The 25,320-nt window shown below is 45.4% G+C and overlaps 1 protein-coding gene across 1 annotated transcript in view; it reads right to left on the reverse strand.

The window, feature by feature from the left end:
* Positions 1-25,320, reverse strand: part of SLC26A7 (solute carrier family 26 member 7) — a 102,409-nt gene that overhangs the window by 51,531 nt on the left and 25,558 nt on the right. The window contains exons 7-11 of the mRNA XM_040433260.1: positions 24,367-24,514; positions 22,276-22,389; positions 13,025-13,102; positions 12,846-12,941; positions 1,471-1,577 (exon numbers count right to left, since the gene is read on the reverse strand). Coding sequence (XP_040289194.1) covers positions 1,471-1,577; positions 12,846-12,941; positions 13,025-13,102; positions 22,276-22,389; positions 24,367-24,514 — 543 coding nt within the window. The remainder of the gene's footprint in view (positions 1-1,470; positions 1,578-12,845; positions 12,942-13,024; positions 13,103-22,275; positions 22,390-24,366; positions 24,515-25,320) is intronic.

Below are 25,320 nucleotides of genomic sequence, written 5' to 3' on the forward strand. Positions count from 1 at the left end.
TGGGCCCTTGATTGTCTCCGATACTATCTCCTGGGACAGAGATTTACACTGGTCTCGGATCATGCCTCTCTGCAATGGTTAAGAGAGAAAAAGGGTAAGAATGCCCGTGTCACCCGTTGGTTTCAAGCCTTACAGGACTTTAGATTTTCGGTAGAGCATAGGCCGGGCAGGCTACAAGGAAAATCGGATGCCCTATCCAGAGTACACTGCATGTTTGCTGGAGTTGCCCAGACCCCCAGCTTTGGGCAGAGTGGGGGGGATATGTAGAAAGGCACAAGGGACCATCATAGATGGAAGATATGTGTCATCGAGGTTCCTGGCCTCTGTGAAGTAGGAGCCAGTAGTGCATATGTCCGCAGCAGTTGCTGATGGACACTTTGATAGTAAGCATAGCTGTGAAAAGCTCATCCGGGCCGGCTCTTACTGGGAGCAGCCAAAGTGCAGGGTGGGTGGCTGTTCCCCATGGTCCAGGCCGGGTTTTGACAGCTTACAAAAAGTCAGCCAGCAGGGTCAGGGGTGAGGATTACCTGGCTGATTGTGGAGCTCTGTGTAGCTGTGTGTTTTTGGAGCCGAGTGAAAATCAGAGGGTCTCTGCCAAGAGGCAAAGGACAAAGCAAGGTTCCCATCCACTCCGTGGGGAGTACTGTGCCCTAAAACTTTCTATGTGATAGTTCAGATTCAAGACTGATTTGTTTTTCTTTAAGTGTCAGCTGAAGTAAGCTGATCACTATTGCCTGTTGAATTGTGGTGTGCCAACAATAAAAGACATTTATTACTTTGATTTCCACCACTAAAAGGCTACTGTGTATTTATCTGAAGGCTACCATTTGGGAAATCCCTACAATATACACACATACTATATATATTTATATGCTACTATATATATTTACATACCACCCACGTTGTTTGTTTTTCTTATTTCTTTGTCTTGCTCACTGAGAAGGCCGCACATGCACAGTTTCTTAACTGCCTCCTGAGTTGTGATAGGGAGAGCATAGACTCACACCCTTAGCTACATCAGAAAGGACACTCCCCTTGAGCTGTCAGCTTGATATAATTCTAGCAGAGCAATGAATGTGAAGATCACTAGATCCATGTGGGGTCCAGGGCTGGTTCTAGCTTTGTTAGGCTACTTTCACATTAGCGGCAGCCTTCTCAGGCAGGCTGTTCAGCACGGATCCGGCAGGCTGTTCACCCGCTGGATGCTACTGTATGCGTGCCGCCGGAAATCCGCTGCTGCCCCGTTCACTATAATGGGGGTGGGCCGGAGGTCCAGCTGCAGCATGGCAAACATGGCGAGAGGCGGCCGGAATAAAAGTATGAAATGACGAAGGCTGCCGCTAATGTGAAAGTAGCCTCAGAAAGAGGCTGTCATGTACTACATGATGTCTGATTTTAATTTTGTACATTAGTCATGGAATAACCCCTTTAATAGACAGAGACAATAAAATACATACTTACGGTTCTTACCTGGTTAATCTAAGCACTCCAACTGCTATGCTAAATACAACTCCAAATAAGAGACCAATATTCGCGGCAAAACAGATTGTAACCAGATAAGTGCAAATCCAGATCACCTACAAATAAAGAAGGTCCAGCAAGGCAATCAAAGGTAAAGTTAAACAAGGGATGTGCTGCTGACAAATCCAAACTGAAAGGGGATGAATGATCGTTTTAATAATAATTTTACCCCAGATAGGTCACTTTCACACAGTGCTTGATCAGTGATTTTCATCAGTAATTGTGAGCCAAAACCAAGTGCAGGTCCAAAACACAGAACAGGTGCAAATCTTTCCGTTATACCTTATCTATGTATTAAGGCCTATTTATTGGCCTGTATTTGTGTGAGGGGCGCCCCTCCCCCACGCCTTCATATAGTTAGGCGCGCCCACGCCACCTTGTCCTGTGTGGATTCGACATCCTGATGAGTGCTACGTGTGTCCTGCTTGAGGAGGCTCACCTGCTCTGCTTCACGTGTTTCTTCTTGCCTCTCGGCTTCCGGGTTGGGTAAGTGACTTACTGCGGTCTTTCGTCCTCTCAGTCCAGCTGGCGGTGTGTCGGCTCCTTTAGGTAAGAAGGAGCACCACCGCACCGGAACATTTCTGCCTGGCAGCATCGGCTCCCCACGCGGCAGACTGCAGGAGTCAGCGGTACTCCGCTCTCGGCACATTGTAATGTATAGCACGGGCCGCCGTGCTCGTAGTGAGGCAGGGGTGCATGCTAGGCTGTTTTGCTTCTGGTAGGCTCTTGATTCATCTGGTCTGCTGGAGCCTCCAGGCAGCAGGTGATAGTGGTTAAAAAAAAAAAGAAAGTGGAAGTTTGGGTTGTAAAAAAAAAAAAAGATATATATATACATATATATCAAATACAAGGGGACTCTTTAAGGTTCCGCAGCGTGTTTTCGCAAGGTAATTGCCAATCATCTTCTTTTAGGTTGCAGCTTCACCTTTTCCGTGGCTTCGTTTTCCGTTGGATCAGGTAGAAAGAGAAAAAAAAAAAGAGAATATATATATCTCTGCATGTGCAGGTGCAGGGGTCGGTACTATTTCTTTGTTGCATTTTGCTGTTATCATGTTCGTTATAAGTTCTTTGTTATTTTATTTATGCAGGTTCTTTCTGAAGTCTCGGTAAGTCCACGCCATGACCAACGTTGGCATGGTTGCTGTCAGTTTCTTCTCCCATGCTTTTCTCGGTCTCGGCTTCACGGTGTTCGCCTCGTCACGAGTTCAGCGTCATATAGGTGGTTCTTGTGTCAGGGGAGTGGGTTCACGTCACTATTCTTCAAATTGCTTCCGTGCCGGCGCATGCACGTCCCACTCATGATGGCACGCATGGTTGTTCACTCAGGTGACGGCGCACCTTAACACTGTACCATTCTAAAATACTGATGTTTGTCCACAGTCAGCAATGTCGCATGCGTCTGATATCATGGAGGGTTCGATGGATGAGAATGTCACCAGGATCTCTGAAGCGGGCAGTATTCCGTCACTCCGGAGTTGGACTGTTCCTAGGCTTACTTCTGAGTTATTGAAGAGGGGTACCCCCTTCTCGGCTTTGGCTAAGAAGGCTGAACTGTACCGCTTACTGGGTGCCAGTACCACAGGCCCACAGCTAGAGGAGGGGTCTATGTCGAATCTACAGACTTCTCTTACCCAATTGCATGCAATGGTCAACAACTTGTCGTCTTCGATTAATAACATCCATGCACGGTTAGAGACTGTAGAGGCCTGGGAGGTTCCCGCCAGTAATCCCTCTCAGTATCTTCCAGTTGCCTCCACCTCAGCCGCAGGTTCCTCAGGTACCATACCCTCTGTGCCCGTCATCATGCTGGCTCATTTCATCCGAGCTAACATCAAGAAAGACATTCTAGAGGGCAGAGATATGAATCTCGCATCTTTATTGATTGCCACCAGGGATATTTCTGACAACAAGATCATCGCCTGTGGTGACGTTTCTGTGGTTCTCAGGAGTCGTGAGAATAGTAAACTCACTATTCCTGAGTTTGTTCTGGCATTTAGTTTGTATCAAGATGTAATTTGCTCAGTACGCCCAGATAGAAGAGAAGAGCTAGATCTGTATCTTTACAGAGTGATTGACTTGGGGCACAAGTACAGCGGTACTGCATTTTATGATTACCATTGCTCTTTTTTCTGCAAAAGCCGCAGAAGCCCTTAGTCAGTTCCAGTTCTCCACTAACTGGGTCAATATTAACACCGAGCTCTTCTGTAGACATTTTTTCGGCCTCAAAGCCCCATCTTGTGCTCGGTGTCAATCTATTTTTCACACCGCCGACTGGTGTCACCTGGCAGCTGGATGTATGGACATAAGACCCAGTACCTCTGCTGCCGGCCCGTCAGAGGCCAATAAGGGCTTTGGCACAGTTGACAAATTGGGTCGTCCTGTCAAATTTCTAGGTAGATCCCAAATATGTAATAATTACAATTTCTCAGCCTGTTACTATGGTCAATGTCGCCTTCTCCACGTGTGCACCAATTGTTTCCGGGCTCACCCCAAGGTGGTGTGTACTTTAAAACCAGATAAAACCTACCTGAGCGTAGTGGACATTGATTATTTACAACACTGTCTGCAGGGTCATCACGACCCTGAGTTCGTTAATTTTCTAATCTCGGGGTTCAAGAAGGGCTTCCATATAGGTTTGATCGCACTTCCTGAGGTGACATACAAATGCAGCAACCTACAGTCAGCCAATAAAGCACCCAATGCCATAGACACATTGATTCAAACCAAGCTCGGAAAAGGTTTTCTTATAGGGCCTTTCGCGACCTTACCGTTCGATCGCTGGAGGGTCAGTCCGGTAGGGGTAGTGACGGGCAAATTCAGCAATAAAGAAAGATTAATTTACGACATCTCTGCCCCTCACGGTTCCCATATTCCCAGCTTCAATTCCCTAATCCCTTCCAAAGAAGTGAGCATGAAATACTCAACCATTGACCATGCTATAGCCACCATAATGCAGTGTGGGCCCCGCACCTACTTGTCTAAAGCTGACATATCCGATACTTTTAAACTCCTCCCTATCATGCCTTCGCTATGGCAATGGCATGGCATCAAGTGGCGGGACCTTTACTATTTCGCCACCAAGCTCACTTTTGGTTCCAAGAGTAGCCCCTGCCTTTTGACCAGTTCACGCAGAGCCTTCACTGGATCTTAGAAACAGAATTCCACTGCGATCACATCATTCATTATCTTGATGGCTTCTTATTGATCGAATGCCCTGACAGACCTCCGCTGGCCCTTGACACCTTGTTGGCAGTCTTTTCCAAGCTTGGGGTTCTCGTGTCACCTAAGAAAACTCAAGGCCCTTCCACTGTCATCACCTTTTTAGGGATTGTGTTGGACTCCGACAACATGGTAGCTAGGTTGCCAGAAGAGAAATTAGTCAGGATTAGAGACGTCATTCACAGGTTCAAACTAGGCAGAGCCACAACCAAGGCGGATCTGCAGTCACTCTTGGGCATCCTGAACTTTGCCATGTGAATCATTCCTCTGGGCAGGTCATTCATATCTCGGTTACTAGCCATCCTCCCTGATGCAGCTAACCAAGACAGTCCAGTTCTTGCCTGGGGTCACCTGTGGTCCCAATTCACTGTTGTCTTAATTTCCGATAACACTGCCACAGTAGAGAACTCCAATATCAGGTTCATTAGAATCAATCAGCTGATCAGTAGTCCTGATGGTCTAGTTTTGTCCTTACCGGTCAGCAAGACGTCCCAGACTGGTCCCCCTACAGAGATGACCTTTTTCCTGACGGCACATGCCTGGTATCCCGTCATGGTCCTGCAACACTTGCTAACCACCCTAGCAAGTTATGATCCTTAAGGGTCGCTATTGCCGTTTCCCACGTGGGTGTTAACCACCTCACAATTCATTGAGCATGTCCGTGTTTTAGTTTCGAATCTAGGGTTGAATCCTGCCACCGTGTCTGGTCACTCATTCCGGATTGGCGCTGCATCCGCTGCGTCCAGTAACAAGGTCCCGGCTCATATTATTCGCAAATTAGGCCGCTGGCGATCCTCCTGCTTTAATATATACATTCCCCAACCTAAGCAGGAAATGTTGCTTGCATTTCAGCACTTGGTGATGTAAGAATTGTATGTAATAAATTCCTAATTTCGCATTTCTGGTGCTTTGCCCTCTTATTCAGGTACCCCTACGACGCAGTGGTTATGGCACAACTCAAGCCGCTTAGTCCTATTAGTTAGGCAGGTCACGTAGTCACCCGTAGGATTCACGGTTTCCTGATGAGCCACGACCACAAGTATTAAGGCCGATTTATTGGCCTGTATTTGTGGGAGGGGCGCCCCTCCCCTCCCCCACGCCTTCATATAGCTAGGCGCGCCCACACCACCTCGTCCTGTGTGGATTCGGCATACCCTCCCTACCCTCCCTCATTCAGTTTCATTCCTCTAGGGATGCCCTCTTATTCAGGTACCCCTACGACGCAGCGGTTATGGCACAACTCAAGCCGCTTAGTCCTATTAGTTAGGCAGGTCACGTAGTCACCCGTAGGATTCACGGTTTCCTGATGAGCCACGACCACAAGTGTAGGTTTAACTCTTGGTTTTGACTCACAATTTGGCTACAATCACGCAGACCGCAAAACACGAGCACCAGCCATGTGAACTTCGCATTGCGGTGACCAATTGACTTCAATAAGTCTGTGATCCACAAGATATGGCAAAAGATAGGATATGTACCTTTTGCAGCGTGGAGGTACAGACCTGGAAGCCCACAGAAACACATGAAAGCCCTTCTATGGTCCGTGCCTCTGCACCGCAAAAGATAGGACGTGTCCTATCTGTCATCATATATTGCGGCACGATGCTGTGTGAATGTAGCCTCTCCGATGAAAGTCACTGAGCAAACACTGACTGTGTGAAAGCAGTCTTACGATGGCTGCTCTGTTTAAATGGAGCTTAAAGGGATTGTGTCACTTCAGCAAGTGGAATTTATCATGTAGAGAAAGTTAATAAAAGAGACTTACTCAGGGGCGTTGCTAGGGTCTCAAAAGATCCGGGGCCCAAGCTCCAATGAATATAGCCCAGTTCTCTAAGTCGTCGTCGTCGTCCCCCCCTCACTGCATTTTACAGTTCTTGCTATACAGCAGCACATACCTGTCACATACAGGACCTCCAGGTGGAGTCTCTGATGTAGATCTTCTCTGATCTTCTCATATTCCCCATTTGGTCCGGACATCTTCTCTCAGCCGCCTCGTCTCTGCAGAGACATCTTAACTTCCTCACATTTCTATCATCTTCCCTCAACCTGGAGTCCCAACAGTAACGGAAAGAAGCAGAAGTAGTGCGCTCACCTGAGGCGAAGCGAGGATGCACGGACCACGCCGGGAACCTGGGCGTGAGGGTATATATCCAATAAAAAAGAGAAGGGTCCAGCTTCCAAATAACGTGGAGTCTTTTTAATTATACAGTGCAGTAAAACCATAAACATTCAAGTCAACTGTGCAGTAAAACCATAAATATCCAAGTGACTTGGATGTTTATGGTTTTACTGCACTGTATAATTAAAAAGACTCAGTTATTTGGAAGCTGGACCCTTCTCTTTTTTACTTGGAGTCCCAACAGTGTTATCCTGCTGCTCGCTGTGCTCCCCAATACCCCCAATTACTATCCTGAAGAAATAATAGTGCCATACAGATAGTCCCCCTTCCATAGTAATAGTAATAGCTCCTCATAGTCCCACCAATAGTAATTCCCTTCTAGAATGCCCTCATTAGTAATACTGCCCCCTACAGTGCCCCCAACAGTGATAATGCTCCCCAAGAATGCCTCCATTAGTAATACTGCCCACTACAGTGCCCCCAACTGTGATGCTCCCCAAGAGTGCCCCATTAGTAGAAGAGCCCTCCAGTAATAATAATACCCTCACAGAGCCCCCAGTAGTTATAAGGCCCCCTATTGTTCCCCCAGTGGTAATAAAGCTCTCTACAGACCCCTCAGTAGTAATAAGGCCCTCCATAGTGCTCTTAGTAGAAATAAGGTGGATCTATAAGTCCCTCCTATAGAGCCCCCAGTAGTAATAAGAACGCCTATAATGTCCCCTGGATTTAGAATACCCCTACAGTCCCCCGGTATTTATACTGCCCCCTACTGTTATAATGCTCGCCCTGAAGTGCCCCCAGTGTTAATAATGCCCCCTTCTGTTATAATGCTCACCCTGAAGTGCCCACAGTATTTATAATGCCCCCTGCAGTGCCCCCTGTAGTTATCTTCCTCCCTCCACCTTACAGTCCCATGTAAATAACATCACACCATCTTTCCTGCCCCCTACAAAATACAGTCCTATGTAAATAACATCACTACCCTCCCTTCAGCCCCTCCAATATATAGTCCCATATAAATAACACTATTTCCCTCCCTCCATCATAGAGTCCCATGTAAATAACATCACACCATCTCTCCAGCCCCCTCCAATATACAGTCCCATGTAAATAACATCCCTCTCTATCTACAGCCCCCTCCAAAATACAGTCCCATGTAAATAACTTCACCTTCTCCCCAGCCGCCTTCAACATACAGTCCCATGTAAATAATATCACCCCCTCCCCAGCCGCCTCCAACATGCAATCCCATGTAAACATCACCCTCTCAACATTCAGTTCCATGTAAATAACATCACTCCCTCCCCAGCTGCCTTCAACATACAGTCCCATGTAAATAACCTCACTCCCTCTCTCAGACCCCAGTAGCATTCAGTCCCATGTAAATAACATCACTCCCTCCCAAAACTGCCATCAACATACAGTCCCATGTAACTAACATCACTCCCTCTCCCAGCCCTCTCCAACATACAGTCCCATGTAAATAACATCACTCCCTCCCCTAGCCCCCTCCAAAATACAGTCCAATGTAAATAACTTCACCTCCTCCTCAGCCGCCTTCAACATACAGTCCCATGTAAATAATACAGTCCTGATCAAAAGTTTAAGACCACTTGAAAAATGGCAAAAAATCATATTTAGCATGGCTGGATTTTAACAAGGTTCCAAGTAGAGCTTCAACATGCAACAAGAAGAAATGGGAGTGAGACAAAACATTTTTTGAGCATTCAATTTAATGAAAACAACGAATAAACTGAAACAGGCTGTTTTTCAGCTGATTTTTTTTAGGATTTAGGACCACATGCCTTTAACCCCTTAGGGACCCATGACGTATCGGTATGGCATGGTTCCCGAGTCCTTAAGGACCCATGACGTACCGTTAAGTCATGTGTTTTTCCGATCACCGCCGCCCGGTGTCGGAACAAGGTGCCTGTTCAAATCATTGAGCAGGCACCTCTGCTAAATGTGCGGGGGGTCCCATGACCCCCCCATGTCGGCGATCACAACAAACCGCAGGTCAATTCAGACCTGCAGTTTGCGGCTTTTACCTGGTGCGGCGGCGGCGTTGGTGCCATCGGGTCCCCATGGGGCTGTGTGGGGGACCCGATGGCATGGAAGGCAGTGCAATGCCTTCCTGAGGCATCTGCACTGCCTTCCGGTGAAGAGCCTGTGAGATCCAGCCCCCTGGATCTCACAGGCCGGAAGCTGTATGAGTAATACACACTGTGTTACTGGCATGACAAGCAGATCCCACCTGAGATGTTTTCTACGCGCCACAGTGGAGGGGGCGCCATAATGGTCTGGGGTGCTTTTTCCTTCAGTGGAACAATGGAGCTTCAGGAAGTGCAGGGGCGTCAAACAGCCGCTGGCGATGTCCAGATGTTGCAGAGAGCATTCCTCATGACTGAGGGCCCTCGTCTGTGTGGTAACGACTGGGTTTTTCAATAGGACAACACTACAGTACACAATGCCCGCAGGACAAGGGACTTCTTCCAGGAGAATAACCTCACTCTTTTGGCCCATCCTGCATGTTCCCCTGATCTAAATCCAATTGAGAACCTTTGGGGATGGATGGCAAGGGAAGTTTACAAAAATGGACAACCATTCCAGACAGTAGATGGCCTTCGTGCGGCCGTCTTCACCACTTGGAGAAATGTTCCCACTCACTTCATGGAAACGCTTGCATCAAGCATGCCGAAACTAATTTTGGAAGTGATAAACAATAACGACGGAGCTACTCATTACTGAGTTCATGTTTGGAAGTTGAATTTCTGTTTTGGGGGGTTTAGTTTTTTTTTGGAGGTGTGGTCCTAATCTTTTGATCAGCTGAAAAACAGCCTGTTTCAGTTTATTCATTGTTTTCATTAAATTGAATGCTCAAAAAATGTTTTGTCTCACTCCCATTTCTTATTGTTGCATGTTGAAGCTCTACTTGGAACCTTGTTAAGATCCAGCCATGCTAAATATGATTTTTTGCCATTTTTAAAGTGGTCTTAAACTTTTGATCAGGACTGTATCACCCCCTCCCCAGCCACCTCCAACATGCAATCCCATGTACACATAACCCTCTCAACATTCAGTCCCATGTAAATACCATCACTCCCTCCCTCCCTCAGACCCCTGTAGCATTCAGTCCCATGTAAATAACATCACTCCCTCCCACAACTGCCATCAACATACAGTCCCATGAAAATAACATCACTACCTCCCACAGCAGCCTTCAACATACATTCCCATGTAAATAACATCACCCCCTCCCCAGCCACCTCCAACACGCAGTTCCATGTAAATAACACCCCTCCCTTCAGCCCTAACATACAATCCCAGTTAAATAACCATAACACTGAGCATTGCTCTGCCTCTCCCTTCACTTACCTCTCCTCATGTAGCAGACATCACCACAGCTTCTTTTTACAGAACATGTCCTATTCTTGTCCGTTTTAGGCATCGTTACAATGGATCCGCAAAAAAAAAACGTATGGCAATTTTCGGACCGCAATACACATACGGTCGTATGCATGTAGCCTAAATGCTATTTGTGAAGTAACACAACCCCTTTAAGCAACCATCGATCAACAGGCTGTAAATCATTGACTGGCACATATTCTGTCCTTGTTAAAGACCCTTGCAAACTGCTCTGTCTATTTTGCAAGGCAATTCAAGTTACATTGTGATAAATGAAAGTGCCACAGCAGATTTTAGGTTTGGTTTAGTTGGTGTATGATCAGATGGCTACAAAGGGAATTTGGCAGACACTTGGTTGTTCTTATTTCTCAGGCTTCATCCCTATACATATTTATTCTTCTGCCTATTCCTCTTATATTGTGTTCATTGTAATGTCTATGGTGAATAATAGGACATTTTAAGCAATTATATCTGCTTTTTTCTAGAAACAGTCCCACTGTTGTCCATGGATTCAGTCCCATTCACTTGCATCAGGATCAGCTGGTATACCAGACAAAGCGCCATGGACAGTTGCTGTGATTTTCCTTAAAAAAAATTTACTCCATTTTAGTAATTGTTACTCTGCTATTCGGGCCAATTATTCTACATATTCTACATCTTCTACCTCCATGAGACTCCGATCAAGCTCTAATGCAATGACATGCTAGGCTGCCAAGGCATAAGGCACCTTAATATGACGTATGGGCGGCAGGTTCAAAACCTCTTCCTGATGTGCAGACTTTGCCTGGTTCTGTTTCCTGGTTGTCTCATTGTTGCTGACCCTTGGACTTCTGTCTTACCTGTTAATTGCTTTTTCCTGGATTCCTGAGACCTTTTGTTTCACAGCTTATTCAAAGCAAGACTTTCTCTGCCCCTGGATTGATGATGCGTGTGGTCCTACAGCTCTGAGCCTAGCTTGCTTTGGACTTTGTGATTCTGTTTGCCCCTGGTGCTTCTGGTGAGCTCCTGACTCCTACCTCAGCACTCCCACGAAAAGGTTTATTCTCTAACCTGTTACAATGATACATGATGTAAACTGTAGTGAAGGTAATCTTCCTAACAGTGACTGTATTTGTGAGTTATAACCTCCCTTCTGATCCTCAGCTGTGACATGTGACCGACACTCTGATTGCTGACACAGGACAGAAAGTCAATTACTTCTCCATTCATTCCTATGAGATGGACATTGAGACTCCCATAGGAATTGTGGGGATTCGCTCTGGTAGACATGTGGATGCAGTACAGAGGCAAATTACTAGTTCTTAAATCAAACTTCCGTGTTTATTCACACATAAGGCAAAAACAAAACGTCACTTTGCAGTCTTGGTGTTAGTTCACACACCATGGAAAGTCCACATAGCAAAAATCACCACGTTGGGAGTTCTACCTCCAGTCCATAGCAGGCTTTTAGGGGGGCTGTTTCCCCTAAACACAGGTCTCAGCCCTCCTGCATGGCACAAGCCTCAGATCCCAGCACACACACACTTAAGCTCCACTGTCAGAGGGAGGTAAATCCACACACCTGGCAGTGCTGACTGGTTTTTATGCCTGGCAAAACCTGGCCTGGAACATGGGGATTAGTCACCCACCCAGCACTTTGACTACTCCCAGTAAGAGCCGTCCCAGATCAGCTATGACAGCCATGCTAACTCTCAAGGTGTCAATTAGCAATAGCTGCTGCTGACACATAAAATACCAGCTCTTACTTCACCAAGGCCAGAAACCTTGGTGACACATATCTTCCATCCACGATGATTCCAGGTACCTTCTTACAGAACATATACAGAACCAGACTTCCTGTCACACATAAGATGCTGTATCATTGGGAAAGTCTGTTTGCTGGTCACATGACATAGCTTAGGTTTAGAAGGGGGGGATAACTCACAAATACAGACACTGGTAAGATTATATTCACTACAGTTTACATCAGGTACCTTTCTAACAGGTCAGAGAATAAAAAATAAAATGTTGGGGGTTTTCTTTAATGCATATTTGTGTACTATCTGAAAGCTTGGCAGAGTAGATCTTTGCTTTCGGTACTGTCAGGAGATTACCCAGCCAAAATCCTGTGCAAGACTATGGTGGGATGGTTGCTATCAGTGAGGCTGGTTCACCAATCAGTGAGGCTAAAAGTCCAGCTAACCAGGTTCCTGGCTCAGTATCTACTCCAAGAGCTAGGTGAGGTATTTTACTCTGCTACTGAGTATTGGCAGCTGCTGGTGATTGTGTATGTACCCTGGCTCAGTTTGCACCTCTGTGCTTTTTTATCTTGGCTCTAGACCTGCTGATTTATCCTCTGTGTAATGACCATGGATAGTTTCTGGATTAAACCTTTGTCTGCTGTTTGGACTGTATCTGTCTCTCCTGGTTCTGACCATGTTTGTCTACCGCACACAGTCATTCTGGTAGGTCTGCTTTTGATGAGCTCACACCAGTTTTCTGCTACCTTACTCCACAGACATAACCTGGGTCCCTAGCAGCCAAGTCCTCATAGAGAACCTAGGGGTAGCCTTATCTTCCTACTAACCTTACAATTACTTACCCAGTCAAATTTATCAACATTCCAGTATTTCTTCAAATCTCTGAACTGTATGAGCATACCTTTCAGCCCCACAACAATTATAGCTGCCAGGACACACTGCAATAGAAATGTAATAGGCTATAGTAGATTTCAATTTAAATGTACTTTCAATTATTTCCCTTACCATAAGGGTCCCTTACCATAGGTAGCCAGTATAAGAGTGGTGCTACAAAATAAATGACGAACAGGACCAATGCACATGATATCAGAGAGGCCACCTGAAGAACAAAGATTATATATTACAATACATACAGTATCTCACAAAACTGAGTACACCCCTCACATTTGTAAATATTTTATTATATATTTTCATTAAACAACACTGAAGATATGACTTTGATACAATTTAAAGTAGTCAGTGTACAGCTTGTATAACAATGTAAATTTGGTGTGTGGGTCTAGACCACTCTCAACAAAAGTGAATACGCCCCTAAGTAAAAAGGGCCAAATTGTGCCCAAAGTGTCAATATTTTGTCTGGCCACCATTATTTTCCATCACTGCCTTAACTCTCTTGGGCATGGAGTTCACTAGAGCTTCACAGGTTGCCATTGAAATCCTCTTCCACTCCTCCATGATGACATCATGGAGCAATGACGACCCACGTCACTCCTGATACCCGCCACTGCATCTTCCCATTGTGCGGATCAAAAGATCTGGCAAGCCTCCCTAGCATCACCCGCAATGCTAGGGAGGCTCATCCCTGTCGTGGCCTGCTATTGGCTGCTCCCCCCCATTGCCGAATGTTTTGCTCTGTGCCACAGGGAGATGCAGCGGCGGCCGTGCAGGCATCAGGAGCAACGCGGATGCAGGGGAGCAGGGTAAGTATTACCTATATGAGGGGCCTGGGAGTTAGGGGGTCATTATAATTCCTTTAATACTGAATAACCTTCAATGGCAGACTCTGTAAAGGAAATCTGCCACCAGGTTCATGCCGCCCTATCTGAAGGCAGCATAAAGTAATGAAAATCACCCTGGTTATACCCTGTGTCACTTACAGATCTGTTGTTACGGAGGACGTGCACTCAGACTAACAGTTAAACCACCAACCAGGCTCTAGGCGAGAGGCAGGGGAAGGGTCACCTCCTAACTTATCCCTGACCTCTCTCCCTGCACTGCTCAGCCCACATGCAGACCTTTGTGGTAGGTATGATGTGTCCTCGTGCCTGGACTGAAACACCCTAAATTCCCTGAGATGGTGAAGAGGGGAAATAGGAGCAGCCTACTCGCACAGAACCTGGATGGGAGAGATGACACCAAACAATCAAACAAGAAACTACACTTATCTCTCTGCGCTGGAACAGACAACCTTCCTTTCTAGCTTCCAAGACCAAAGTGATTAATATAATCTGCTCAGAGCACTGGGGTGGAGTGCTATTTAAACTCATAACCCCACCCAGTGCACCTGATGGGAGGTGGATCCAGCACAGCTCCAAAACAAAACACTAAATTCGTGCTGCTATTCTGGCCGACCTCCGCACACCGTCAGGACAGGGCATGACAGTACCCCCCCTTCTACGGGTGACCTCCGGACACCCCGGACCAACCTTATCCGGATGGGACCTATGAAAAGCCCTCGCCAGTCGGCTGGCGTTGATATCTAGCGCCGTAACCCACGTCCTCTCCTCAGGGCCGTATCCCCTCGAGTGCACCAGGTACTGAAGGGAACCCCGAAGAATTCTAGAGTCAAGAATCCTGGAGATCTCGAACTCCAAGTTTCCCTTGACCAGAAGAGGAGGAGGAGGCAATGGCGATGGTTCCACTGGTTTCACATATTTTTTTAGTAACAACCTGTGGAACACATCATGGATCCTCCAAGTCTGCGGAATATCCAGCCGAAACGCTACAGGATTGATCACCGCAGAAATTTTATACGGACCAATAAATCTTGGACCCAGTTTCCAAGATGCCACCCTCAACTTGATATTCTTAGTGGACAACCATACCAGATCACCCACACACAGGTCCGGACCAGTCACACGTCTCTTGTCAGCCATTCGTTTATACCTCTCACCCATCTTCTCCAAATTCCCTTGAATCCTCCACCAGATGGAAGATAAGGCAGAAGAGAATCTCTCCTCCTCTGGCATCCCAGAGGAACCAGTCCCAGAAGAGGTACCAAACTGAGGATGGAAACCGTATGCGCCAAAAAATGGCGACTTACCCGTGGACTCCTGTCTACGGTTATTCAACGCAAATTCTGCTAAGGACAAGAATGAGGACCAGTCCTCCTGATTCTCAGCCACAAAACACCTCAAGTAGGTCTCCAGGTTTTGATTAGTACGCTCCGTCTGACCATTCGACTGCGGATGAAAAGTCGAAGAGAAAGAAAGTTGAATGCCAAGCCGAAAGCAGAACGCCCTCCAAAACCTGGAGACAAACTGCGTGCCCCTATCAGAGACCACATCCGAAGGAACACCATGCAATTTCACAATATTATCGACAAAAATCTGCGCCAGAGTCTTAGCGTTAGGCAGACTAGTTAGTGATATAAAGTGAGCCATTTTACTGAAACGGTTAACCACCACCAAAATCACTGTTCTCCCGGAGGAACTCGGCAGATTCGTAATGAAATCCATAGACAAATGCGTCCAAGGACGAGACGGAATAGACAATGGAAGAAGTGAACCAGCCGGTCAAGTATGAGCAACCTTTGACCGAGCGCAGGTTTCACAGGCTGTCATGTAATTCTCAATGCTCTTACGTAACCCTGGCCACCAGAACCTCCGGGACACCAGATCACAGGTGGACTTACCACCAGGATGTCCAGCAAGGACAGTATCGTGATGTTCCTTGAACACCTTGTATCGCAGGCCCTCAGGAACAAACAACCTCCCTGGGGGACAAGAACCAGGAGCCCCCTCCTGGGCTCCCAACAGCTCCATCTCCAATTCAGGGTATAGAGCGGAGACCACCACCCCATCCGCTAAAATCGGCGCAGGATCCTCTGAATCACCTCCCCCAGGAAAGCTGCGAGACAAGGCATCTGCCTTGACGTTCTTGACTCCTGGGCGAAAGGTAACCACAAAATTGAACCTGGTAAAAAACAGTGACCATCTGGCTTGCCTAGGTTTCAGGCGCTTGGCAGATTGCAGGTATGCCAAATTCTTATGGTCTGTATATACTGTAACGGGGTGAACTGCCCCATCCAACCAGTGGCGCCATTCCTCAAAGGCCAACTTGATAGCCAACAATTCTCTATCTCCAACATCATAATTCCTCAACTCTCTATCTCCAACATCATAATTCCTCTCGGCGACCAAGAGCTTCTTGGAGAAAAAGGCACACGGGACCCACTTGCCCGGGGATGAACCCTGTGACAGTACCGCTCCAAACCCCACCTCTGATGCATCAACCTCCACTACAAATGGCTGACACACATCCGGCTGCACCAGAATGGGAGCGGACGCAAAACGCTCCTTAATAGCCGAAAAGGCCTGCAATGCCTCATCCAACCAGACAGAGACGTCGGTGCCCTTCTTGGTCATATCAGTGAGAGGTTTTACTATGGTAGAATAGTTTGAAATAAATTTTCTATAATAATTCGTAAACCCCAAGAACCGCATCAAGGCTTTCTCATTCTCTGGTCGGTCCCATTCCAGAACCGCCCGGACCTTCTCGGGGTCCAAACGAAAACCAGAACCAGAAAGCAGGTATCCCAAGAACGGAAGCTCTTGCACCGCAAACAAACATTTCTCCAATTTAGCATATAATTTATTCTCCCGAAGGATCGTCAAAACCTGTCTCACATGATCCTGATGGGTCTTCAGATCAGGAGAATAAATTAAAATATCATCCAGGTAAACTACTACGAACCTCCCCACCAAATGATGAAAAATGTCATTGACGAATCGCTGAAATACTGCTGGCGCGTTCGTCAACCCAAAAGGCATAACCAGGTTCTCAAAATGACCCTCGTGCGTATTGAAGGCCGTTTTCCACTCATCTTCCTCCTTGATTCTGATAAGATTGTATGCCCCTCTCAAATCCAACTTGGAGAACACCTTGGCTCCAACAATCTGATCAAAAAGGTCAGAGATCAAAGGCAGGGGATATGGATCCCGGACTGTAATACGGTTCAATTCCCGGAAATCCAAACACGGTCTCAGTGATCCATCCTTTTTCTTCACAAAGAACAACCCCACTGCCACTGGAGACTTAGATGGTCTAATATGCCCTTTTGCCAAACTCTCGGCGATATACCTTCGCATGACCTCTCTTTCGGGTTGAGAAAGGTTATAAAGCCGAGACTTTGGCAACTTAGCCCCTGGGATGAGATTGACTGGACAATCATAGTCACGATGAGGGGGCAATTCCTGAGCCCCACCCTCCGAAAAGACATTAGCAAAATATGAGAGATACGGAGGTAAAGCCGAAGTGGACACACCAGAGATAGAAGTGCCAAAACAATTATCCGAACAAAACTCACTCCAACCGATGATTTGTCTCGCTTGCCAGTCTATAATTGGGTTATGTTTAGTCAACCACGGCAACCCCAAAACTATAGGAGCTGGCAAATCCTTCAAGACAAAACAAGAAATAATTTCCACATGTGAATCACCCACCCTTAAGTGAATACCATGAACAATGTGAGTAAGGCTTCTTTGAGAAAGAGGGGAGGAATCAATTGCAAAAACACGAATCTCGTTCTCTAAAGTGCAAGTACTTAGTCCTAAATCTTGAAGGAAAAGAAAGTCAATTAGGTTTACCCCAGCACCACAATCAAGGAACACCTCTAAAAAAACATTTCTTGACTCCAGCGCCACCATAGCTGGAAGGAGAAAACGGGAACTGCAGGGAGCTTGCATACCTGCCTGCTCCACCACACCATTCATGCTACCAAGTGCCAGGGAAGTTTTTTTTTTCTTTTTCTCTACCACCTGTGGTTTAACATAAGGACAAGCAAAAACAAAATGACCACTCTTTCCACAATAGTAACATAGTTTGTGCGATTTCCTAAAGTCTCTACTATCCGAATGGAAAGAAATCTGACCCAATTGCATGGGTTCCTCCGCTACCCCCTCGTTACCTGTAACATCACCCGGGGAGGCAGTAGAGACGAAACCACTCACAGAAGGGATACCTCGTGCAGGAGAAGCCCTATACCTCTCTCTGATACGTCTGTCTAGCCGTACTGCTAACGACATGGCGTTCTCCAAAGAGTCTGGGTATTCATGAAAAGCAAGGGCATCCTTCAGTCTTTCAGATAACCCCTAACAAAACTGGCAACGTACGCAGGATCATTCCACTCTGATTCAGTAGCCCATCTCTTGAATTCAACACAATAAGCCTCTGCAGTATGTTCCCCCTGAAATAAATTACGTAATCTCGACTCTGCCAACGAGACACGATCTGGGTCATCGTAGATAAATCCCAGAGCCTTAAAAAATTCCTCCACCGACCGGAGGGCCCGAGAACCAGCCGGCAGAGAAAAGGCCCAGGATTGCACGTCCCCTTTAAGCAGAGAAATAATTATTCCTATCCTCTGACCCTCATCACCTGATGAAGATAGACGCAGCCGAAAGTACAATTTGCAGGACAAAGTCATACGTACCCCCTGAAAATCGATCAGGAAGAGCCACTTTAGGCTCCACACAAACTTGACCTCCTCCTGATGCCAGAGCACTCAGACACCGTGCGACCGAACCACGCAGCTCCGCAACCTCTAGGGATAGCCCCTGCATGCGGTCAACTAATGCCTCAATTGACGCCATTACAAAACCGCTGAGCAATGACAGTCAAAGTTTTGGGCGGATTATAATGTCACGGCGGACGTGCACTCAGACTAACAGTTAAACCACCAACCAGGCTCTAGGCAAGAGGCAGGGGAAGGGTCACCTCCTAACTTATCCCTGACCTCTCTCCCTGCACTGCTCAGCCCACATGCAGACCTTTGTGGTAGGTATGATGTGTCCTCGTGCCTGGACTGAAACACCCTAAATTCCCTGAGATGGTGAAGAGGGGAAATAGGAGCAGCCTGCTCGCACAGAACCTGGATGGGAGAGATGACACCAAACAATCAAACAAGAAACTACACTTATCTCTCTGCTCTGGAACAGACAACCTTCCTTCCTAGCTTCCAAGACCAAAGTGATTAATATAATCCGCTCAGAGCACTGGGGTGGAGTGCTATTTAAACTCATAACCCCACCCAGTGCACCTGATGGGAGGCGGATCCAGCACAGCTCCAAAACAAAACACTAAATTCGTGCTGCTATTCTGGCCGACCTCCGCACACCGTCAGGACGGGGCATGACATCTGTTCACCATTACCTTAGCTTGAGTTTGCTTAAAAGGGTTGGCAACTTTTTGGCTACTGTTGACCAATGTGTTTGTGAGATGGTTATTTGGCACTTACTAATATAATTTTTTTTTAAATTATGCACAATTTATTCATTTCATAAAGTATTCTCAGAATTTCAACAGAGACTATATTAATAAGTGCTATATAATCATCTCACAAACACATTGGTAAACAGTAGCCACAAAGTGGCCAACCCCTTTAAGGACTCTGATTTCTCAGGAAACAAATTAAATACAACACTACAACATACTAGCAATCCCCCTTGACAGGCTGCAATTTACAACACAATCACTGGGTGGCTGCACATAGACACATTTGTATAGGATAGATACATTGTGACACAATATCACAAAATCATGTCGTTTTGAAAAGATGTCTATGTCGTCACACATGTCATATGTTCAGCCAAAAAGAAAGGCAAGGAAGGATACATCTGTACTTGCCAATATGGTGGTGTTGTTTTTTTTTTATTTATTTTTTTAAATCACAGTTTATCAGTTGAAACAAAAGTCAAGCTCTGCATCAGAAAAAAAAAAAGAAAAGAAAGGCAGCACCCGTGTTTGCAATGGTGTAAAAAAAAGTTGAGGTCCTTTAATTCATCTTGCTTCAATGCATGCATTTATTGGTTTGCTGAAAGATGGATTAAAGGACCTCAACTTTTTTTTACACCATTGCAAACATGAGTGCTGCCTTTCTTTTTTTTGACTCTCCAAGGGGCTAATTGTGGACCTAGCTCCTATTAGGGCGTGCACCGTTCTTTGGATTTTACAAGGGGTGCTGTATTTAAAAAAATTTCACCAAGTTCTGCATCAGTCAGGAGTCCCCTGTACTCATGTGCTGTGGGCTCCCACTGATTGACAGTCTGCTCCCTGGGCACAGGAGAAGGCTGTCTATCAATGGTGTGAGGGCTGGGGGAACCTGCAGTTAAGTAATACAAGGACTGTGGCTCACACATCGTTCAGTTCACACTGCTTCTGATTAAACTGTATGAACACTATACCACATCAACAAGCAAGAGACACACTGATATAATCAGGGCAAACCTGATGACAGATTTCCCTTAAAGGGTATGTCCACCTGAGTACTATTTTACAGCTTATATAAATATATTTTCTATATAAAGAGTTGAATAAATGTGTACATTAAATTTTATTTGGGAATGCATTAAATGATCTGGAGCCTATACTTTAAAATAGAACTGTATTCACAATTCTACTGGCAATCAATAAACACAGTCATCAAGATGCCTTTTATTAGGCATGCCCCTACAGGCGTTTTCAGATATTTTTTATTGGGCACAGAGCAGGGGGCAGTATGAAACGAAATAACCAAAAAAAAAATCTTATTCATCTTTTCAATGTCCACACTAGCACTACCTCTGCGGTCTCAGTCCCTGTGGTCCCCATTGATCCAGCCATGATGAAGTCATTCATGAGTTTGGTGCTGCTGTAGTACCCCAGAGGGGGCGCAACCATTCCTACAACCTGCTACTTTCTTAAATGTCTAATCAATGTGGGACACCTCCATGCCTTGTGTTTCCAGGTCTGTTCATTAGGCGCTATGTAACTGTTATGTATTGTATTACATGTAATGTGGTTGTATTACATGTAATGTACATGGTTGTCCAGCAGGTGGCAGTGTTTCTGGCAGAGAATGCCTTTAGATAGAATGGAACTTACCATTCCATTCTCCCCCTTTTGGGCAGAAGTGGGCTAGTCCAAGGGAGGGGTTGCAGGAAGCTATAGTTAGTCTGGAGTAGAGAGTGGAGTTGAGAGCTGGAGCGAGAGAGTGAAGCAGCATGGTGTGGTGAGGGAGCGTTTCCCCTCACTGCTGCAGGAGCTTTAGGAAAGTAGCTCAGAGAGCAGCCCACACCTGATATATAAAAGAACTTGGTACCTCTGAGAGGCAAAACGGAGCCAAAGACCCCTACTCAGCAAAACAGGTCACAGGATACCTCTTATAAGAAACAGTAACTGAAAATAATAGTTGCCAGACTGAAGCCAGAGAATAGCACAGCAGAGAAAGAGAAAGCAAAGTATTCAAGTTTACCTGCCAGTCTTAGCCTACTGGAGCCAAGTGAAAGATCGAGTATTGTTCGGATGACACAAGTAAAAACCATTGAACTTTACCAAGTTTGGACTCCAAACTACAACTATACCCTGGGGGCAGCCTTCCGCACTGCCAATCACTGGCATCAGCAGTCATGTGTCCTTCATGCAGTCCAGGGACTGACTACAGCGTGAACGATGAACAGCACAAAACAGCTGCAGAACCAGAGGGGACCGGAGCAGTGGCGCTGGAGTGGCCGGACACATAAAAAGTGAGCAAAGGTGATTTTCACAGGTAGATTATCTGGCAGATTATTGGGAACAAATGTTCCCGCGAATGCTCATTCCCAACAACCTGCCTGCGAGCGGGCAGCTGATCACCCGATGAACAGGCAAAACGCTTGAAATGATCATTAGTGAAGGTACATCAATTATCATTTCTGGACAGCAGATCGTGCTGTCTAACGGCAATCTGTTGCCCAGAAACAATGCTGTTATGTAAGGACGAGCAATCACAATAGCCATCCCTCATCCTCATACTGTGAAGGAGATCGACGTATGTAAATGCTTCATTCATGCTTCCACTTAACAAGCAGCCGACTGTTGGGAAGGAACGCTTCCTTCCCAACAATCGGCTTTAGCTTGGCCCGTCTAAATCCACCTTATGGGGTGTTTCTTTGCATATTTTAAACAGCCGCTTGTTATATGCCTATTTGCTTAAATCCTGGAAATCTCCCTTACCACCACCAATGTTGGAATGGTTTCAGAAAATATCACATATCTGCGGAAAAATATAAATAAATGGACGGCACAGAGATGTCATCTGTGTGCTGTCCGCATCCTTGCTGCCAGGCCGCATATTATAGAACCTGCCCTATTCTTGTCCGTTCTGCGGACAAGAATAGACTTTTTAACAATGTGTCCAGTGAAGATTGCAGCATGCACATTGACCGCATCCATATTTTGTGGGTCTGTGATTTGTGAACCACAAAATGGATGCTGTCACGTGCAGGAGGCCTTATGATAATGTAGGAGGCTGACCTGGGTTTTCGATCCAACGCTGTATGATAGAAAAGATCGGACTGGGGCTCCTGAATTTGGAATGCAAAAGAAAAATGATGGAATAATATTGCTGAGTCCATGAGCCAAGAGTTCCTGAAATAAACAGAAATGAGAACATATTGGGGGTCATTTATTATACAGAAATACGCCTAAATTAGCCATATTTCAGGCGCAGATTTGTAAAATCCCACCAGATCTTTGTTTCTTTTATCATAAGATCTTCCAAACGTAACATCAAGTCCTTCAAACCTAAACAACCTTGACTATCTTGCTTATCTCCACTGAAAATCAATGCAAATTTGGACAGCCAGTCCTCTATACTTCTGAGGCTCAGACTGGCTGGGGGAGGGTTGTCAGGATTTTGCATGGTACTTTTATCAATGTCCAGTTCATTCTCATTATGACCAAATGCAGTGCCCCGGAGGATTTAGTGCTGTCTTCCTCATCACTGCACGCCGACCCAGGGAGCTGAAAAACCAGGAGTACGACTACTACCCCCATCAGCCCACCGTGCACTCACATACTGCCCCTGCGGTCCGGTCCGCTGCACAAGGGTTTAACAAATCGTTCGTTGAGCTCGGTGCAACTTCAAATAAATAAATAGATATAAGGAAGAAAAACTCCCTTACCAGCTCCAAGTGTCAGACCAACACCAAAGAAATAAAAATAAAAAAACAAGAATATTACATTCTCCACAACATACAGCCTTGATTACAGACAGATAGCAGATATCATCATTAGATATATTCCGATATTACATCAGGACGAAACATTTACAAGAGTCTTGCAGGAAGGTGTTAATTGTGTTGCAAAGCGGGCATCTACTATTGGTTCGTTACTTTAGCCACGTTTTTTTTTTCCTGACAAACCTCTTTATACATGGTTAGATACAAAAGTTTTTTTTAAATGCAACCATAACATATGCCGTTGCTGCGAATTTGCGTAAAGTTCAAAAACCTTTTCCTCTTTCAATACCAATAGCACTTAGAAAATATCTTCCACAAGCACCCTGAAGACGCAAGTATCTTTCTGATGTCCATAATGAGAAGGCGTTGAATATTTCTGCTGTGTCTAAACACTTTACAGATATCCATAAGGGAGATTTATCCTCCTTTACTTTTATTGGTATTGAAAGGGTGTCTAGACCATTTAGAGGTGGAGACCATAGGAGAAAGCTTTTGGCCAGGGAAACGTATTGGATTTTCATGTTAGAAATTAGATCCCCCAAATGTTCTAAATAAAAGACAGGATGTAATTTATTATTATTAAATTAATTTATATTAGTAGGATATTTTATCATGATATATTATGCACTTTATTGTAGGGTGAGCAGTGATAGACGTCATTTTAGAAGTTATCATGTATATGAAGTATTGTTTTTTTTATTATAGGCGTCTTCCCCTCCTCCCACTCTCCTTGAATAGTCATGAACCTGCAGAGACCTAATGATATTCACCTGATCATGTATGTGACTCAGTCTTTTTTAACTGCATCTGTGCGCTTCAATAAAGATTACAGTTCGGAGAAAGGCAGTTCTGGATCCTTGTTTTCCATAACCAAATTGTTGGGTCATAAATAGTTTGTCTATTTACAGTAAAATGTCAAGAATAATCCAGAATTCAGGGGCTTTGCTAAAGTCTCAAAAGATTCAGGGCCCAAGTCCCAATGGGGATATGTTACATTTTCGATCCAAGCTCTAGTGCTAAAGGCATATTTACATGGACTTTACATTCTTGACTTTTACACATACATGAAAATACAGCACCACATACCTCTTACATCCAGTGACCGTTTTTTACTTTAGCACACTCTTTTCATATGCCTTACTATCCCATATAAATGTAATAGAGGTCTGCCCCACTCAGGACCTCCCTCTATTAGCCAGAGCCCAGCTCTTCTTCTGGATGAACCGGTCTCCCAACGGATTGTGATTTTGTAAGATTCCAGATTATTTTGCTGGTCTGTGCTGGAACCATGTGCCAGGCTGGTGGCATTGGTGCTTCTTGACCATTGGTGAAAAAAAATTACTGTACAAATACATCACATTAATAAAACATAAGTGTGATTTACCTGATTTTCACAAACAGGGTATTTAAACTTCTTTGATGAGTTGTAGGCAAGAAATATAGACACCGCATATCCAACTATAGCCACCCCAAATGCTTCCACAACAACATGCTGTAAGATGTCCATTGGTGGTACCTTTGGAAGGGGTATTCTGATAAAGTAAGATAAAGACAGCCATCACTATAAGATATAGTCTTCATCTCAGTAAAAAACACATTATAAGGGTTTCCTATGGTATTTAAAAGATATGGTCATGTAGTTACTTACCTCATGTACATTTTCCCTTTGCTTTTATTCAGTTTGGACTCTTCTGACCCATTTCACAAGATCAACAAATCACTCTGGTTTATTTCCATCCTGTGTATAGCAGTTCCTGTTGCTGTATCCAACTAAACCCATGATGCACTTCTCGTTTCTCTGTCGAACCTCCAGCACCACCCCAACAACATCAGCTAGTTTATAGCTCCTCCCACCCAGCTAGCTATATAGACACTCCCCTATCACTGCCCCCAACAACATCAGCTAGTTTATAGCTCCTCCCACCCAGCTAGCTATATAGACACTCCCATATCACTGCCCCCAACAACATCAGCTAGTTTATAGCTCCTCCCACCCAGCTAGCTATATAGACACTCCCATATCACTGCCCCCAACAACATCAGCTAGTTTATAGCTCCTCCCACCCAGCTAGCTATATAGACACTCCCCTATCACTGCCCAGCAGGGGACCTGGAGAACCAGGTGAACATGGGATACAGTAAATACATTATATGATAAAAAAAAAAAAATTAAACCAATTTATTTTGGTGCCATGGATTTCAACAAATCTACTTTAAAGAGGTTATCCAGGAAAATATATTTATGACTTATCCTTAGGATAGGTCATCATTACCAGATCTGCGGGGGTGTGATGACCGAGACCCCCTTTGATCAGCTGTTAGAAGAGGCCTTGAGCGC

Source organism: Bufo bufo, chromosome 5 (assembly GCF_905171765.1).
Source record: "Bufo bufo chromosome 5, aBufBuf1.1, whole genome shotgun sequence".
Lineage (NCBI taxonomy): Eukaryota > Metazoa > Chordata > Amphibia > Anura > Bufonidae > Bufo > Bufo bufo.